At 38.0% G+C, this 17,321-nt stretch overlaps 4 protein-coding genes across 4 annotated transcripts; 1 reads left to right on the top strand and 3 right to left on the bottom strand.

The window, feature by feature from the left end:
- The first annotated feature begins 1,755 nt into the window (after positions 1-1,755).
- On the top strand, positions 1,756-4,363 carry AGG3 (guanine nucleotide-binding protein subunit gamma). The gene is made up of 5 exons (XM_012992611.2): positions 1,756-2,589; positions 3,470-3,522; positions 3,691-3,735; positions 3,858-3,902; positions 3,985-4,363. The coding sequence occupies exons 1-5, from the start codon at positions 2,446-2,448 to the stop codon at positions 4,337-4,339; spliced, it is 642 nt and encodes a 213-aa protein (XP_012848065.2). The 5' UTR covers positions 1,756-2,445; the 3' UTR covers positions 4,340-4,363.
- A 171-nt stretch (positions 4,364-4,534) lies between these two features.
- LOC105968024 (Subtilase family protein) lies at positions 4,535-7,749 on the bottom strand. Its single transcript, XM_012992612.2, has 2 exons — positions 5,774-7,749; positions 4,535-5,597 (listed from the first exon to the last, which is right to left on the bottom strand). The coding sequence occupies exons 1-2, from the start codon at positions 7,398-7,400 to the stop codon at positions 4,933-4,935; spliced, it is 2,292 nt and encodes a 763-aa protein (XP_012848066.2). The 5' UTR covers positions 7,401-7,749; the 3' UTR covers positions 4,535-4,932.
- A 1,332-nt stretch (positions 7,750-9,081) lies between these two features.
- Positions 9,082-11,782, bottom strand: RBX1 (RING-box 1). Its single transcript, XM_012992755.2, has 5 exons — positions 11,496-11,782; positions 11,290-11,340; positions 11,133-11,192; positions 9,548-9,619; positions 9,082-9,405 (listed from the first exon to the last, which is right to left on the bottom strand). Exons 1-5 carry the CDS (start codon positions 11,644-11,646, stop codon positions 9,368-9,370), a joined length of 372 nt encoding a protein of 123 aa, XP_012848209.1. The 5' UTR covers positions 11,647-11,782; the 3' UTR covers positions 9,082-9,367.
- A 2,276-nt stretch (positions 11,783-14,058) lies between these two features.
- LOC105968170 (serine/threonine-protein kinase RIPK) lies at positions 14,059-16,726 on the bottom strand. The gene is made up of 4 exons (XM_012992793.2): positions 16,164-16,726; positions 15,883-16,018; positions 15,009-15,145; positions 14,059-14,900 (listed from the first exon to the last, which is right to left on the bottom strand). The coding sequence occupies exons 1-4, from the start codon at positions 16,551-16,553 to the stop codon at positions 14,301-14,303; spliced, it is 1,263 nt and encodes a 420-aa protein (XP_012848247.2). The 5' UTR covers positions 16,554-16,726; the 3' UTR covers positions 14,059-14,300.
- Between the last annotated feature and the right edge of the window lie 595 nt (positions 16,727-17,321).

Genomic DNA, 17,321 nt, shown 5'->3' with positions numbered 1-17,321 from the left:
TAATAAAATAATAAATATTGCATGAATTTGGGAATTAAAAACAACAGCCCAATAAGTAGTTGGTTTAAAATTAAAACCATATCCCAATAGCCATTGCCAGCCTGAGGTTTCTTAACCCATATTGCTGTTGGGCTGTTGGATCGGGTCAAGCCCACTTCGATCTGAATTTGGTTAGGCCCGTATTAGAAAATTCTCTTATTAAATAAAATGAATAATTTTCTATATTTAGAATTTTGTTGTATTTTATTTATTACCCATGTAACAAATAGTACATCTTAACCCCACTGTCACAAATTAACGTTGTAACTTTATGGTAACATTTTAGTTTATACATATTTAATAGTATAACAGTTTATCATTATTAAATCACTGTAGGAAGTAGGGCATAACAAACAGGACTATTTGCCCATTTTGCCGTAGTCCATACCTTATGCTATTATTATATGTCATGGTCACTGGTTTCAGGTAATTGCTTTTCGGTTAAATTGCGGTCAACTTCTGAAATAAAGTCAAATTACGAAACATTCTCTGTTATTTTCCGTTTTTTCAGTGTCAGATTTAGTGGAATATTCTTCAGTTTGTATCCGTTTTACCACATTCAAGCTCCACATTTTGGAACAAGATAATCACAAGATGTGTCTCTTAAACGTCAGCTCGTGGTGCATCAAAAACTGCATTTTTGAACAAAACGAGTACAAACTACAGAACATTTCACGTATTCTAGAAGATTTTTGTTGAATTTGACACCATAAGGGTGTACGTATAAGAAAATTCATAGTTGAAGGAATGATTGTATATAATTACCCAAACAAAAGAGGATTTTTTCGTAATATGACTTTACCTCAGGGGTGACCGTAATTCACCCTTTGTTTTTAACATTTTACCTCTGTCTCACACACTCACACACTACATCTGTAGATGCAACATTTTTACCTCTTGAATTGAGAAAATACTATATTCAAACCAAATTCACATATAATATTGTCTCTACTAAACTTGCAGAAACTAAAGATCATGATACAAGTTGAAATAAAAAATTAAAAAAACATGTATAATAAAATAAAAATGGCAGAGAGATTTGAAAAAATAGGAAAAAAATGGATCTGTTAAACAAAGAACAGAGATTCCTTTTTATTCACCCAACAAATAAGGGTTTTAGTTATCACAGTATGACGTAAGCAAAACCATGAATGAATTCTCTCTCTCTAAATTACCCAATACTGTAAAAACTAGGATCAGAAGTACACTTCCACACCACACTCAATTTTTACAAAACCTTTGCCCTGCCCTTCTCTCTCTCTCTCTCTACTTTCTCTCTCTACTTTCTCTCTCCTCTCTTCCTCCTTCCTTCCATCATATATTTTCATATATACACACAATTAATCCACACACACACACACAGAGCCAGTCACGTGTGCTCTGCGGTACGGCGTCGTGCTGCTCGCCCCCCCCCTACCCCCACCCCCACCCCCACCCCTGCCACATCTCTGCAAACACCATCGAAACACAACACATTTTTTTTTACACACACAGAAAACACACTCAAGTGCGTGAAAAGAAAGTGACAGAGAGAGAGAGGAGCTCTTACTTTAACGTAGTAGTTGTAGCATTTGTTTCTACCACCACTGCCCTCACCCCCACTCAGTTATTTACAATTATGCCCCTCTCCTTTGCAGCCTTTTTCACTATTTTACCATCCTGCCATCATTCTTTAAACAAACACAAAAAAGAAAAGAAAAAGAAGTCTTTTTTCCTACACACTCTTCCATTATATAGCCCACTTTTTACTCTCTCTCTCGAATTATATTCTCTCGGATTAAAAATAAAAATTGAATCTTTTTCAATTTACTTGTTTTATTTTTTTTATTTACATTAAATCACTGCAACTGCAGACAAGTGTGGGATGAAATAAATGAATCATTTAATCAGTAGTGATGCAGTGCAGGCATTTATTTTACTAGCTCTATATAGTACATAGAGCATGATATTTGTTGTGCATGTATGTATGTATGTATCATGTATGTATGTATAGTTTTGCAATTTGCAAAGCAATAGTAACTGTGCTCAGCTTTGTTGTGTCAATTGAGGCTCTCTGGTGATAGTTGTTGTGTGACAGAACTTTCGGGGGCCTGGACCCCCCTGGGTAATTATCCCAATAGTCAGAAACTCAGTAATTATTTCCTCTGTCTTTCTTTTCTTTTTTCTTTGTATTAATAAAACTTTTCGTTTTCCCATTCCCACCACACCACACCTAACAGCATTTCCCCCCCCCCCCCCCCCCCCCTCTCTCTCTGCCCCCCTGCACCCCCACTCTCTCTCTCTCTCTCTCTCTCTCTCTCTCTCTCTCTCTCTCTATAATTATCACCAGACCAAAAAAGAAATGGAATTTAGGCTAATTTGGGCTCACCTTTTGCTCTGTTCTTGAAATTTTCTTCCATTGATAAAATGTCTGGTTTGAAGGGAAATGGTTCGGTGCCATCACTTCCGCCGCCGCAGCCCAAGTCTCCGCCGGAATATCCGGATTTGTACGGCAAACGGCGGGAGTTGGCCAAAGCCCAGATGTTAGAAAGAGAAATTGGTTTTCTTGAGGTCAGTTTTCTGGATTCTTTTTTTTTTTATTTAATTATAAGTTCTTTACTTAAGGCCATTTTTTTAATAAAAAAATTATATATTTTAAGTGTTTTTTTCTATTAAAGTGATTAGTAGAAATTTGGTTATGATTGGTGATTAATGAAATTTTAAGAATTAAATTATAAAATTAATTTGGGTTGGTAAAAGTTGAATGAGAGAGATGAGTTTTAATAAATAGCACAGAGATTGTTTATTAGTTGGGAAACAAAATCCATGATACTTTTACAGGTGATGGTGCCATGCCTAACTGTCACCTGTTTCTGTACCCCCAATCTTGATTATTATTTTATTTATTTAATATTTAATATTTAATATTTAATTATTAATTAATCTTGAAAAAAAAAATGGACCACTTCAATCAAAGCTATTTTCATTTCAAAATATAAAGGCTTACACTATAAACGGCTACTTCGAGGCTCGAGACGTTCTTGAACTCGAGCCAACGTTTAAGACAAGGCTAAACGAGGGTGGAGACAACTTCGATGAGATTCAGATTCTCGCCACTCGGGTTTTCGGTTTATAATGTGGACTTTGTAAAGTTGATTACTTGCTGATATTCGATGCCATGTTGTTAACGATTTATTTTCGTAATATATTTATGGTTGCATTCGGATTCTTGAAACTCGTTGTGAATCGGAAAATGTGACAGTGTTAGTATACTATTGGTATGTTTACACACAATTCATGCCTCTGATCGGATTGCACCAAAATCGAGAACAATCTTGTGGTAATTACGTAAAGAACATCTCTCTGCACTGTTTCGTGCTCGAGTTGCTTTCTTTTCTTACTGGGCTTGATTCCGTTATCGCTGATGTAATGGAGATTTTGTTGTGAGCAGGAAGAATTGAAATCTATCGAGGGGCTTCAACTTGCTTCAAGATCATGTAAAGAGTACGTCGCACGTTACTACTTTCTGTTTCGAGTATCTGTCGAAAAGAAACGCATCCAACCAAATAAGATATAGTTTCTTTTTTTTCCGTTCCTCAAATTATGCCCAATCATTCTCGTATCTTATTTACCAATATCTCGTAGTCGAAATGAATATTTCAACTTGGACAGGGTTGCGGATTTTGTGATGGCAAATGTCGATCCTCTGATTCCCACGTAAGAATACATAACTCTCTCTCTCTCTCTCTCTCTCTCTCTCTCTCTCTCTCTCTCTCTCTCTCTCTCTCTCTCTCTCTCTCTCTCTCTCTCTCTCTCTCATTTATCTTTTGCTAAAGCAGAAACAAAAAGATACGCAGATCACGCCGCTTCTGGAAATGGCTCTGGTACAAATCTCTAAACTCCATATCGAAAATCAGAAATTTACTTTGACTATTGTAATACGATTATTCGCCCTTTTCTATGCAGCGGGATATCATGTTTCACCGTTTCGTGGAGTTGCTGCTGTTGCTGTTGTAATTGCTCGTCACAGCTGGAGATTCCAAGATGCTGCAAATGCACTACCGATGTATGTAATTGTTGCAGCGAATTATGTGTCAAGTGCAGAATGCCAAAGTGCAACTGTTTTTCGAGTACCAAATGCTGTAACGAGTCCAAATGCGGCCTGAATTGCGGCTGCTGCTGCTGCAAATTACCAAAGTGCCCTTCTTGCACGTCTTGTTCTTGCATTAGTTGTTGTACGTGTTATCCGAAGTGTCCTAAGTTGAATATTCTTTCGTGTTGTCACAAAACCTGCTGCTACCCTTGCTACTTTTGTTATTAGTATCAAATGTGCTTGGATCCTTCATTTCTACGTGCCCTTTTATTTTATATATTTTTTACTTTCCTCGAATTTTCTGACATTGTTCTTGTCCTTGGCAAACGAATTTTCCGATTTTCGCCGATTCTCATCCAATATCTTTCGATTTGCAACAACATTTTTCAGATTGAATTCCGAAAATTCCGATTTTTCCGTCTTTTTGTTAGTTGGAGTTCGAATATAGATAAGATTGCAATTTCCACTCCGATATTAACTATGAAAAATGATTCCAAAAAATCAAATTTTACTATTTATTTTGCTGTTCGGATTTGAAAATTCCTGATTTTTTTACAAATGTTTGCATTCTTATTACCAAATTTCCAATTCTATTTTTTTTAGAACGAAATTGAAATTAAGTGCATTTCCGAAATAAATCGGAATTTTTCGGTTCACATTTCCACCCTATGAATATCAGAGGAGAAGAATGCTAGCAGCAACGCCTGGTTCAACTACATTAACTTCACCAGAAACAAATAAACATTTAGAGCAACAAATTATCCTCTACTTACTCTGATCCAACACTTAAATCCCTAAAATTAGTCGACACCGAAAAAACCTCAGAGCTGCGTCCACGAGTATGCAACCGGGCTACTCACTCGGTGCAGCGCATTACTCCAAACAATCGAACCAAACCCATGCCTAACCACCGGACCCACTTCCTTCTTCCAAACAAATGTAACCCTAAACCTCCGCTTATCACCCACATTCTTGAAAACAATCGTCGAAGGACTCACACTCACCTCCACATTCGGAGGGGCATCCACAGAAACCCGATAGGTCAACCCCGCTGGCCCTACATTGGTCAACTCCCTCGAGTACCTCACAACCCCAGTCTTCCGGAACATCACGGAGAAAGACGGGTAGTTGAGCTGGCCAGGGTCGTGGAATCTTTTAGAGCAGGTGATGTTCGGGTGCTTGGCTACAATCTGCACCATCTCCTTTGTGTAGCCTAACGAGCATAGAAAGGAGACGTAATCCTCTGGAGTGGCGTCGTACACGAGCCCTGGTGATAGGGCCTTGTGGGGGTCCACGTGGCCGGCCCCGTGGGCCCACGGTGTGGAGAGGGAGTAATCTGCCGCGTCGCGGAGAGGGGAGTTGGCGTTGTCGTGGGTGTAGGCTGTGGTCATCAGCGCCGATTTGATGGCGCTCGGGCTCCAGTTTGGATGAGCTGCCTTCAGCAGAGCTGCTAGCCCGCTTATGTGCGGGCATGACATTGATGTACCTACGATAATTTCATCGACACCGTTTGTACCGTACCGTGTAAGAAAGAGTTTCCCAATCAAATTCAAGAATCCCAATCATGGAAGAAAGAATTGATAAATATTATAGGAATAAACAAAAAGGACAGATTTATTTTTTTGTTTTTTGAAATATAGCCGTTATTCATGGGCCACATACCAGATATGATGTTGAACTGAGTCTTCCTGGTGTCAGTATCGAGTCCGGTGGGGCCCACGGCCTGTGACCAGGCGGCCAAGATATTCACACCGGGCCCGATAACGTCCGGCTTCAAGATCTGCGGCGTCACCATGTTCGGGCCCCTAGAGCTGAACGCCGCCACGACCGGCGACGGCTTCACGTTCACAACCGTCCCGGCGAAGCTCAGCGACGCCCTAGGGTTTCGGGCCGTCTTCACGTACCGCCTTATCTCGTCACCGATTTTCCTCCCCACGGCCACCGCCGGCAACAGGTGGCTGTCCGCCACCAGCTCCTCCCCGCTCTCGGCCGTGTTCGCCAGAATCATACCCACACCACCGGCATCCCTCACCACCATCCCTTTCTCCACCCTCGGACTGATCCCTCTGTCGCATAGAACCACCTTCCCACGCACGGCGGCGGAATCGAGAGAACCCGGCAGGCACAAATTGCCGGTAGTGTTGGCGTTTTTGCCGTACACCAATTCCACCGACTTCCTCCCCATACCTTTCCCACTGTACAGAGAAACCCCATTGTATTTCTCGCCATTACCTAAAGTAGAGAAAGCAGGGAAATCCCTATCGATTGTTCCGGCGCCGACAGTCATAATCCACGGCGCAACATTCGCCAGCGATTCCTTAGTGGGCCCACTGTTCCCCGCCGAGCACGATACGAAAATTCCTCTCTCCACCGCCGCAAAAGCTCCGATCGCGATCGTGTCGCGGAAGTACGGCGCAGATCCGCCGCCGAGAGACATGGACAAAACGTCCACGCCGTCGAGAATCGCGCGCTCCATTGCGGCGAGTATGTCGGACCCAAGGCAACCCGACTTCCAGCAAACTTTGTAAGTAGCTAATCGGGCGTGGGTCGCCATCCCACGCGCGTTCCCTCTGGCGTAGCCCAACAGGCTGGCATTCTGGACTTGAGATCCGGCGGCGGTGCTCGCCGTGTGGGTCCCGTGGCCGTCGTTGTCGCGGGGGGACTGTAACTCCTTCGCTCCGGACACGATGTTGTGCCCTTTGGAGAAGAATCTGGCGCCTATTAGCTTCTTGTTGCAGTGGATTTTGGGGTTGAAATCGCCGGCCGCCTCGCACCGGCCGCGCCACCGTGTCGGCACATCCGGCATGCCGAAATCGCTGAACGACTTCGATTCCGGCCACACGCCGGTGTCCAAAACGCCGATTATCACGTCCTGAGATGCTTTATTGAGTTCCTGCAGGCTGTGCCCTGTCCACGGGCCGGGCTCGGTGTTGAGGCCCAAAAACTCCGGCGTGCGGGTGGTGTGGAGAGTGTAGACTGTGTCCTCGTAAACACCGAGGACGGAATCTGACTGGCGAATAGAGTCGGCTTCCTCCGGGGTGAGGGCGGCGGCGAAGCCGCTGTACGCGGCGTCGTAGGTGTAGAGGAGGGAATCTGGGGCGGCGGAAGTGAGTGACTGGAGGTGGTCGGAGTACCACTCAGTGTGGGTGGCGTAGGATGCGGGCTTCTGGTTATGCTTCATGTGCACGATGTAAGTTTTCACGGCGGCGGCGGCGGAAACCAGGGGCAGCCATGAGTGAAGAAGAACAAAGGCAACTGCGCATAACCAGATCACCGGCCTGAACGCCATTGTTGCAGCAATGAAGATGGGATAGAGATATAATGTGTGTGTATATAAAAAAATTATATAATAATGTATATGTATAATGTGTGTGTGTGTGTGTGTGAAAGTACGAGGGTGGAAGACAGTCGTCCCGGTGAGACTGTCAGAGGATAAAAGGGGAATGGGTGGTTATCGGGGTTATAAACGTGGAACACATAACTTACAAGGCCTACATTTCTGTTTATTTACGGTACTGCCATTGCCGAGTGCCGACTCACTGGGTTTTTAATTACTGACCAGGCCAGTAGCTGTAGAGGGTGGCCTATCATTATAGAGGTGGTTTTAATCCATTTATTACACTGTTTCTACTTTCTACACTAAATTTCAATTTTATCATTATGTTGATTTTAATGATCTAAAGAAAATAGACTAATACATCTTAATCACTTTGTAGTTTGTAATCATAACTTTAACTTCAATGAGAATTGTTTCCTTGTGTGTATCCTATGTCTATTATCTTAAGTGGCCGTTAAGTCAACGTAATTTATATTCATTAATCAAATATTTGTCGGTCTAGGAGATGAGGGCGAGTAATTTCGTATTTTGATGCTAGTTTTGGTACATTTACAAACAATACTTTTTCTTTCGTTTCTCATAAATAAATATTTACAGAAAGGTCCTCATGGTGATAACTGAGACCTATCTACTAGCCTTTAAAACCGAACAAGGGTTCTATAGAATGCTACATTTGAAGGAATACACGGGATGATCTTACATCATCGATCTAAACAAAATAACACACCCACGAGTATCTGTGTGTAGTAAATAGTTATTTATATTGATTTATGGTGTAAAATCACCCGATACTTTTCGTCATGTGTAGATGAACCTAGAACAAGGTAGTTATGAGTACCAAATTGTTTTGTATTGAATAGAATTTATTAAATGTGTCTATGAATAGCAAACATGTATTCGTCAACAATCAACATAATTAAATTTCTAGTGCACATTTAACCAGCCAACTTCATAGCCTTGCCTCCCTATTAAATAAAGACAGCACATTTTGAGTGAATGTGAGAGTTCTTTTTGTCAAGTGAAAAAAATAAAAAATATATAGCCTCGCCTCCCTATTAACAAAAATACAACTTAGATCCAAAGTTTGTCATCTTCATTACTATTGTTTAAGTTTTGTTGTTGTTGTACAAACAAAACTTAATATAAATAAATAATATTTAGGGTAAATTACAAACACCCCTTGAGGTATGGTCAAATTACGAAAACCCACTCTTGTTTGGATAACTACAATCACCCCTCAATTCCTCAAATTTAGTGGAATCTTCGAGATTTTATGGAATATTATTACTTTTGTACCTGTTTTATCTCATTCGAACTCTACATTTTGAAGCAAGATGAACATAATATGTGTTTTTTGGCTTGTATATATTAGATTGTAATGTATATTAGATTGTGATGCATCAGAAACTGTATATTTACACAAAACGAGTACAAACTAGAGCACATTCCACAAAATCTAGATGGTTATGTTGAATTTGACACTATATGGATGGAGTTGTAAGAAAATATCATAGTTGATGGGTAGATGTAATTATCCAAACAAGATAGGTCTTTTTGTAAATTGACCATACCCCAGGGGGTGTTTGTTTAATATGTAATGCATGAAATAATTCTTTGCTGCCTGCCAACATCATGCTCACAACAAATGGATTCAATTCAGCAGTTTACCCAAAATCATATAAAGCACAATTTATATCACAGTTTCTGCATCAACTAGCAATATAGAGATGTCACAAATCATGCACAAGGACTCGAATATAATATGCAGGTCTTCAATTTGCTACAATTAAAACTAAAGCGGTGAATCAAATTCCAATCTGTCCAACATAACCAAATACCACACTATCGGAAACTCACAACTGGATTTCAGCCTTCTTGCACAAAACGAGAATACCCGATTCCGATCCCAGCACTGACTTCTAATGACCATATTTCTGAAACTCCCACTCGCTGTTGTCTGTAGAATTTCATTGATGTTATATATATATATATATATATATATATAAATATATATATATATATATATATATATATATATATATATATAAACATTATCAGTTGATATTCGAGATAATATAGACGAATCGCAGAGCACTTACCCAGAGGGCAAACTTGACGTGTCTTGAGCCATCTGCTAATGCAGTGGAAGTGGAAAGCGTGATTGCAAACACCTGTACACAATTCACAAACATTTTTTTATAAATTATAACCATCCTATCTGCTACCTATTACACTAGAACTCGTATTTTCTTTTCACCAATCCTTTACTGGTCTTGCAAAAGCCAGTCATGAATCCAGGTCACACCAAAACAAGGAAGTTTCAAGAAGTGCTTATTCACTACGGATATGACAATTTGTATTGACAGGATATAAAATGGCAATATGAATTTTTTTACTAGGTACGCATACTAAACAACAATTTTGTTTCACGATAAATAATCAGTTTCCTAGTTTTGATAATGAAAAGTAGCTGTGTTTAAGTTGTTAGTTTTCGTAATAAGTAAGACACGAATATTGATTCTTAAGATCTCACCACACATCATTGGGAGAAGCTTTTTTGTTAGTATAGATATGTCACTAACACCACTATTAACAAATTAAACACTGTATACATGTCTCCACAGCTTAAATACTAGTCGATTCAATTATTAAGCTTAAGAGAGCAATCACTGTGGCAAAACAATGGTTATTGTAACTTAATATAAAATGAAACATTATACATTATTATAATTGTTTTCGTGCAAGTCGTTATGCAATAAATGGCACCATTTAGACTTAGGAGTTGGGGCATGCAAGATTTGGAAACAATAAAAGTAGTTTTATCCGGTTTTCCAGTACAATTCCAAATATATCAAGGTGGATGATGTTTTAATGGCTACCTAAAATAAAGGTCAAGAAATTTACATGCACTTTTCATGGACAATACAACGAGGATCTATTGCCTATTCTACATTTATGTATTTGATTGGAATGACATATTTCTACAGAATATATTTACCTAGGACATGTTCACCCCAATAACAAATTTAAAAAAACGAGAAACACCCAAACTTATAAAGAGTAAGCTGACAATCTTACTAATTGGATATCAATCTCTTTGACATGCATGTCATCATTCAAGAAAAAAATGTATACATCACCTTTACGCTTATAAGAACACTATCGTGAATTCACAACAAAAATGTCAAAGAAAAACAAATCAAATAAACATTTAGATGGACAAACAAAACGGACAAGTAATATTCTGCCTAATGCAAATTTATCAATAGTTCCGTTATGAACAAATACTAAAATTCTAGATGAGGTAGTCACATCTTAAGACGGACCAAAACGTGGATCTAATAAAGCACATAGACAAGTTTATCAACAATTTAAACAAGCAAATAATCTACACGAGATACACATCCTTAGGACATGCAAATACACATATGATCCAACACATAACGATATAAGCTACGATCTAATCAAATCAAGCTACCAACATGGACAAGTCAGACGGAGCTGCATCAAAAGTTCATATGAATTGAATAATCAAGTAATAAAACGAACAAACATCGACATAAAACTATATATACTACAGCTAGAAGTAATAATCCTGCTTCTTTACCAACATATTCGATCACATTGCAACAAAGCCATACGAAATAATAGAATGAAACTTGGTGATAAAGCAGGGAAACATACCCCAGGCAACCGTACACTCTTCGCTTGTAGCACTAGCTTGATTAGCTTGACACTCAATGCCTAATTACAACATCACAAAAATTAAACCAATATAAAAAACCAAAAACTTGTTGAAATAATGAATATAAAAAAGATGAAGCGGAAATAATAAACTCACACAGATCCATAATATGATTCCTGCAAATAGCACAATTATCGACCACGATATCTGCATAAATCAAAAATTAGGGTTTAGGTTTCGAGCGGTCTGAAAAAATTAGAACACGAATTTTTACAAGGAGGTTTTAATTTAATTAAATATAAAATTAAAAAAAAAAAAAAAAAAAACACGAATTAGAGGTAGGATTAGGGTCGATTGCATACCCCAGGCCCAGAGAGATACGGCGTTCCACTTCTTGATCTCGAATCGCTTCGGTTTCTTGCTGGAAGACGTCGGATTAGTGTTGGAAGGTCCGGCGCCGGAAGACCCCTCGCCGGCGGGAACCATAGTCACGTCGGTATCTGCTGACGCCATCTTCCGATTGTATGGAAGCACCGGTTTTCCTTTTCCGTTTGTACTTGCCTTTTGGTTCGGACTTCCGGGTGACTTGATTGAGCCGTGAAAATATATATATATAGAATTTTATTTTATTTTTTATAAAGGAAAAAATATGAGGACACTATGATGATATGTTTATATATTAATATTCGGGCTGGGCTCTCCGATGGGACTTTTAGTTACTTTAATTGGGCCTAAGCCCCAATTTTTGAAATATTTCAAATTAAAAATAAACTCGGTGAATGAGATGGACGTTGATTTATAAGTTTAAATTATATTATACGTTTTAGATTACTGAAAATTGGAATTTTCAGACTTTTGCGGACTTTGATTCGAAAATTTTCGATTTTAGAATAAGTTTGTTTTATTCCAATTCCTGAAAAGCCGATTTTCGCTTTTTTTGACTTTTTCTTAAGGGGTGTTAGTGTATAGGTCCCTGGTGACAAAACTTATTTGAACTAAATGATAAGTCTAACTAAACATTTGATTCACATCATTTATAAAATTCATTCCAAAAATGCCCCTTCACTCACAAATTCGAAATATTAATTAAGTAAATTATATACTGCATTTATCATTTTATTTATTATGCATTTAATATTTTAATATTTCAATCTATATTTTTTTCTTCAGAATATCCGTTTGTCTTCCTTTTTTTCTTTATTTGTTTTAGCATTTTATACACTATTATAAAATTTTTTTTTTTTTTTCTACGTAATACAGTATATATTGAGAATTACAAAAAGAAAATATATGCTATTTATTTATTTTATTTTTTTTTATTTCAATTTACATATTTTCAAATTTTCTATAGTATACTATGGTATATTACGATGTACTGTAGTATACTATAGCGTAGTGGTGTACTATGGTATACTGTGTACTGTGCTTTACTACCAAACCCTATCCATCAAAAAACTTCTAGCCGTCGCAAACCCTAGCAGCCAATGCAGCCGCCGCCAACCCCAGCAACCCACGCTCGCAGCCGCCGCGATTGTAGTTACCTACCAACTTTGGGAAAACCTAGATCTGACATTTGAACCCAAATCAAGCAAAAATCTTTCAAAACATAAGGATTTCAGATTCAATTGATTAGTAAAAAATATACTTTCCATAACATCTCAACCATATTCGCAGCCCCCACCCGCCGCCGCCGCCGCCTTCATCGGCCGCCGTCGCATCAACCTGCCACCGCCGCCTCCACCACACTCTCTCGATCCACCGCCGCCCCTCTCCTGCCTTCGTGCAATTACCGAAAGTGAGAACAAGAGAGACATAGAGATGAGAGAAAAAAACCGAGAGAGAAAGGGAGATAGAGAGAAATTGCGATAGGTAGAGAGAACGTGTGAGAGATAATGAAGAGAGATCGTGTGAGAGAGAAAAAACAAAAAGAATAAGAATAAATTTTAATTGAACGTGAATGTCTAGGTTTATAGGATTTAGTGTATAAGGGCAAGATGGGGATTAAAAAAATTAAGGATGTGGCTCATATATTATTTCAAATTAAGGATTTAATTAAAACGTTGAATTTGGGTTGGTCATTTAATTCAAATTATGTTTTTTTTAGGGCCTATGGCATATTAACCCCTTTTTTAATGGAATAAATTTATCCTAATGTGTTTAATCCGATCCGATTCATCTTGATGAAGCCTTAAAGGGCCCTAACAATAGTAGTAATAATATGGAATGGGCCTTGGTGACAAAGAGAACCCCCTAATAAAGGAAACCTCGACTGAATAAGAGTCCAACTGTCTCCGATAACCTGTAAAAAAAAGTGTCGGGGAAGGTTTTTCTGGCGTTAGTACTCCAAATGTTAAGTCAATCGAGTAGAGTGGAAGACGATATATCTCTTATAGAGGTAAATAATGTTGTAATGGATGGAATATATGAAGAAAATGAATCTGATTTTTCTTGTGTTCCATAGTTGTATTACTGCAATGGCGATGGGTCTGGTGAGACCCCTATCTTATTAAATCACGATGCACATGTAGAGTGATGTGACTTGCTACAAGGTCATTTTGATCTACTGAAGGCGATAATACTTCATTTTACCGCGATTTAGGTCACTTTGGAGTTGCTCTTAACTGTCGTAATCGAGCTCGATTTTGGTTGGTGGACCTCTTTCCAGTCCACATTACGATGCAAAATTTTCCCTTATTTCTGACATCGGAACGAATGCAATCACATCCATCGCTTACACATACCCTATGTAAGACTATTTGGTAAGCTCTAGCAGTTATATAGGATGATGCTACTTTGGGTCCACCAGCCTTTGGACTTTGTATGAACCTCTTAAATCAATATGGGCCTCTGGCAATTGGACCGTATCAAATTGGCTTCTCACCCCTAACGCCACCTATTTCACAATTTAAATCTTTTTGATGCTGATTGGAAAACTTCTCACCTTTCTGAATTAACAATTCAATCATCTCGTTTTAATTACAGTTGACAAAAAGAAATACAAAAAAAAATGTCCATGAATCACAAAAACATGAAAAGAATGTGCTAAAAACTCACAAAACTCACACTTCCCCTAACTAAAAAATGTGTCACCCTCTACACAATCAATGACAAAAATTTATCTATCTCAAATCTCTATATACAGTTTTGATCTATCCACAAATTTCTCTCTAATTTTTTTCCTCTGAATTATTCAAACATTTCCCAATATTCTGTTCCGTAAAAACAACCGACGACGATCTCGGAGACCTCCCCCGAATAACCTTATGCCTCTTCTCCTTATGCGAATCAGTACTATCCGTCGAAACAAACACAAACGTGCCCATACTAACCTCGTTATCAAAATCTTTCAACGACTCCAACACTTTAACGACTTCACTCATAGTCGGCCTAAGCTTAGGCCGATGGCTCAAGCACCGATAAGCCAGAGCAGCCGCCTCTTGAGCCGCTTTTTCCGGGTATTGCCCTTCCAACCTAGGGTCCATTGCCCTAATCAGCTTCCTAGGATTCTTCAGCATCGGCCGGGCCCACTCTGCGAGAATCTGTTCTCTGTAAGAACGGTTTTTGTCCACCGATTTCCGACCCGTCAGAAGCTCTAGTAAGAGCACCCCGAAGCTGTACACGTCACTCGCTGATGTCAGATGACCTGTCATTATGTATTCGGGCGCTGCGTAGCCTTCGGTGCCCATTACTCGTGTTGAGACGTGCGTTTCGTCACCTTCTGGCCCGTCTTTCGCTAGCCCGAAATCGGAGAGCTTCGAAGTGTAATCCTAATTAAATTTAAAAAAAAAAAAAAAAAAAAAAAAACAGATTAATTATTTATTGCAAAATTATATGATCTGATATATATAAATTTATGGGATTGGGAAATAAATTACCGAGTCTAGCAAAATGTTCGAAGCTTTAAAATCGCGATAAATGACGGGTTTTTCGGATTCGTGGAGGAAGGCTAGGCCTTTAGCAGCTCCTATAGCAATCTTTATTCTTGTTGACCATGGTAGTGAAACTGAAAATCCTGTGTGCAAGAAACAAATATAATTTCTTATAATTTCATAAATTAATTAAATAATTATTGTTGCCAAAATAAATTTCTTACAGATTTTCAAATGTCATAACTTTTAAGAAAATAATTTTATGAAAAGGTGTAGCACATTTTTCCAATTAATTTTACACATATTTGACTGAGTAATTGCATGAAATTCAAAGTCATGTTTCTGAAGTTTTAATGAAGCACTGAGAATGAGCTAATCATAGAAAAGATCAAATATAGTAAATAAACCATATATATATATTTATATATTTATTTTAAATTTTGTTTTTAAACAGGAAATATTGTATGACTAACAAAATATAAGAATCATTACACTAAGCACTTGTGCAATGAAATTCAATGGCAGTTTCCATCTCTGTGTGAATGTGTTGAACAAAATTTAATTGACTCTCAGTCAAGTATATATATATATATATATATATATATATATATATATATATATATATATATACACAACAGTAAATGTCAACTCTTCCAACCCAAACACACACACCACCAAGAACCAACTGGCTTTTTCCTCAAATACTTTTTCATATTATATACACACTAAACTTTTTTCGTACCAATCTGATCCAATTAAATTCAAATTAACATTAGTGAGTGACAGCTACATAATAACATATATATAGATAAATAAATAAATATATAAATTAAAATTAGAAAGTAATTAAAAAAAGAAAATGAAGAAATAATCAACTTACTTCGAAAGAGCTGATTTTCCAAGCTGCCTCGAGGCATGTATTCATACACAAGAAGCCTGTGTTCTTCTTCGCAACAGTATCCAATCAGCTTCACCAAATGCGCATGTCTTAACTGACCAAGAAATATAACTTCCGTCTGTTTATTCATTACAACAAACAAAAAACAAAAACGATTAATTAAAATTGATTAATTATGTAACAATTTACTATATGGTTAGCTGTAGCAATTTACTATATGGTTAGCTGTAGGTTCCTTTATTATAATAAAAAAAAATACATACCAGCCATTCGCGATGGCCTTGTTTGCCATCCGGATCCATGGCCTTAACGGCAACGGGCTGGGCTTTCAAACCGGGCCGGATCTTGTCGTCGACGAAACCCTTGTGCACCTTACCGAACCCGCCTTCGCCGAGGAAGTTACTGGACGAGAAGTTGTGCGTAATAACTCTCAGTTCATTGAGCGTGAACACGTGGATATTCGAACCCGCCAACGAAATCGACAGATCATCGGAAATTGTACTGGAGCTGCTCAAATCCGACAGCGAAATCCTATGAAACATTAACGAGGATTGCGGCTGCTTCGTCTTTATCCGAATCGGGTTCGGGCTGTCGGGCTTGAAGCAGCCCGTTAGATAGTTCTGCCAACATCTCGCCTTCTTCTTCACCGCCATTGATGAAATGAATATATGATGGTTGCTTCTTTTCTTTTCTTTTTTATGTAGATAGAGAGATAAAAGAATTTAGCTTGTGGTTTTTATATATAGGACTTAATAATTGATGATCTCATATTTTGGGATCAATTATTATTTTAATTTAGATCATGCAGTATAGCATGTAGTATAATAATTCGATGTGTGCTCGTCCACTACATTATTATATAGCTGTCTGTCCTAATATCGTAAACCGGTTGGTAAGATAAGATTAATCGAGGGCGACACAATAATTAAGGTGTTCCTTCGGTAGAATCTTACCGGTTTAATAACGAACTGAACTATTCGGTTCGGTTTGGTACGGTAATTTACCGAATTGATTCTTTTTTTTTGGCTTCGGTATTGATAAAATCGAAAATATATTTTCTTATTTTAAGAAAAAAAGGTTAAAAAAAATAAACTAATTAATTCTTAAATTTGACATTCAAATTTCAATAATTGGTCATAAAATAAAAATTGATTATTTATAGAAGCTAATTTATAAATAATGGAAAAAATTATCAATCTAAAAGTATTTTATAATTTGTTACAACCTTGATGGATTTAAAATAAAATAAATAAATAATTAATTATATGTTAAATATTTCGGTACGATACAATATAGCGGGCATCAATACCGTATATCATATCAAATCGAATTTTCGATTCGGTATTTGACACGTACTGAAATTCCGGTTCAGTACGTTTAGGTTGTTTTACCAACCAAGTGAATTCTCCCAACAATAATTA

Source organism: Erythranthe guttata, chromosome 12 (assembly GCF_056151865.1).
Source record: "Erythranthe guttata isolate IM_541 chromosome 12, IM_541, whole genome shotgun sequence".
NCBI classification, from domain to species: domain Eukaryota; kingdom Viridiplantae; phylum Streptophyta; class Magnoliopsida; order Lamiales; family Phrymaceae; genus Erythranthe; species Erythranthe guttata.
The sequence above is the reverse complement of the archived record's forward strand: the minus strand, read 5'-3'. Positions and strand labels throughout refer to the sequence as shown.

Bases quoted from the DNA above. Each gene is read 5' to 3' on its own strand.
- AGG3 (XM_012992611.2), top strand. From the start codon at position 2,446: ATGTCTGGTTTGAAGGGAAATGGTTCGGTGCCATCACTTCCGCCGCCG. The intron at 2,590-3,469 runs GTCAGTTTTCTG...TGTTGTGAGCAG, and splicing joins GAGAAATTGGTTTTCTTGAG to GAAGAATTGAAATCTATCGA. The intron at 3,523-3,690 runs GTACGTCGCACG...CAACTTGGACAG, and splicing joins GCTTCAAGATCATGTAAAGA to GGTTGCGGATTTTGTGATGG.
- LOC105968024 (XM_012992612.2), bottom strand. From the start codon at position 7,400: ATGGCGTTCAGGCCGGTGATCTGGTTATGCGCAGTTGCCTTTGTTCTT. The intron at 5,598-5,773 runs GTATGTGGCCCA...AAATTATCGTAG, and splicing joins TCAGTTCAACATCATATCTG to GTACATCAATGTCATGCCCG.
- RBX1 (XM_012992755.2), bottom strand. From the start codon at position 11,646: ATGGCGTCAGCAGATACCGACGTGACTATGGTTCCCGCCGGCGAGGGG. The intron at 11,341-11,495 runs GTATGCAATCGA...TGATTTATGCAG, and splicing joins CGTATCTCTCTGGGCCTGGG to ATATCGTGGTCGATAATTGT. The intron at 9,406-9,547 runs GTAAGTGCTCTG...GAAATTCTACAG, and splicing joins ACGTCAAGTTTGCCCTCTGG to ACAACAGCGAGTGGGAGTTT.
- LOC105968170 (XM_012992793.2), bottom strand. From the start codon at position 16,553: ATGGCGGTGAAGAAGAAGGCGAGATGTTGGCAGAACTATCTAACGGGC. The intron at 15,146-15,882 runs GTAAGTTGATTA...TCTTGCACACAG, and splicing joins GGAAAATCAGCTCTTTCGAA to GATTTTCAGTTTCACTACCA. The intron at 14,901-15,008 runs GTAATTTATTTC...AAATTTAATTAG, and splicing joins CGAACATTTTGCTAGACTCG to GATTACACTTCGAAGCTCTC.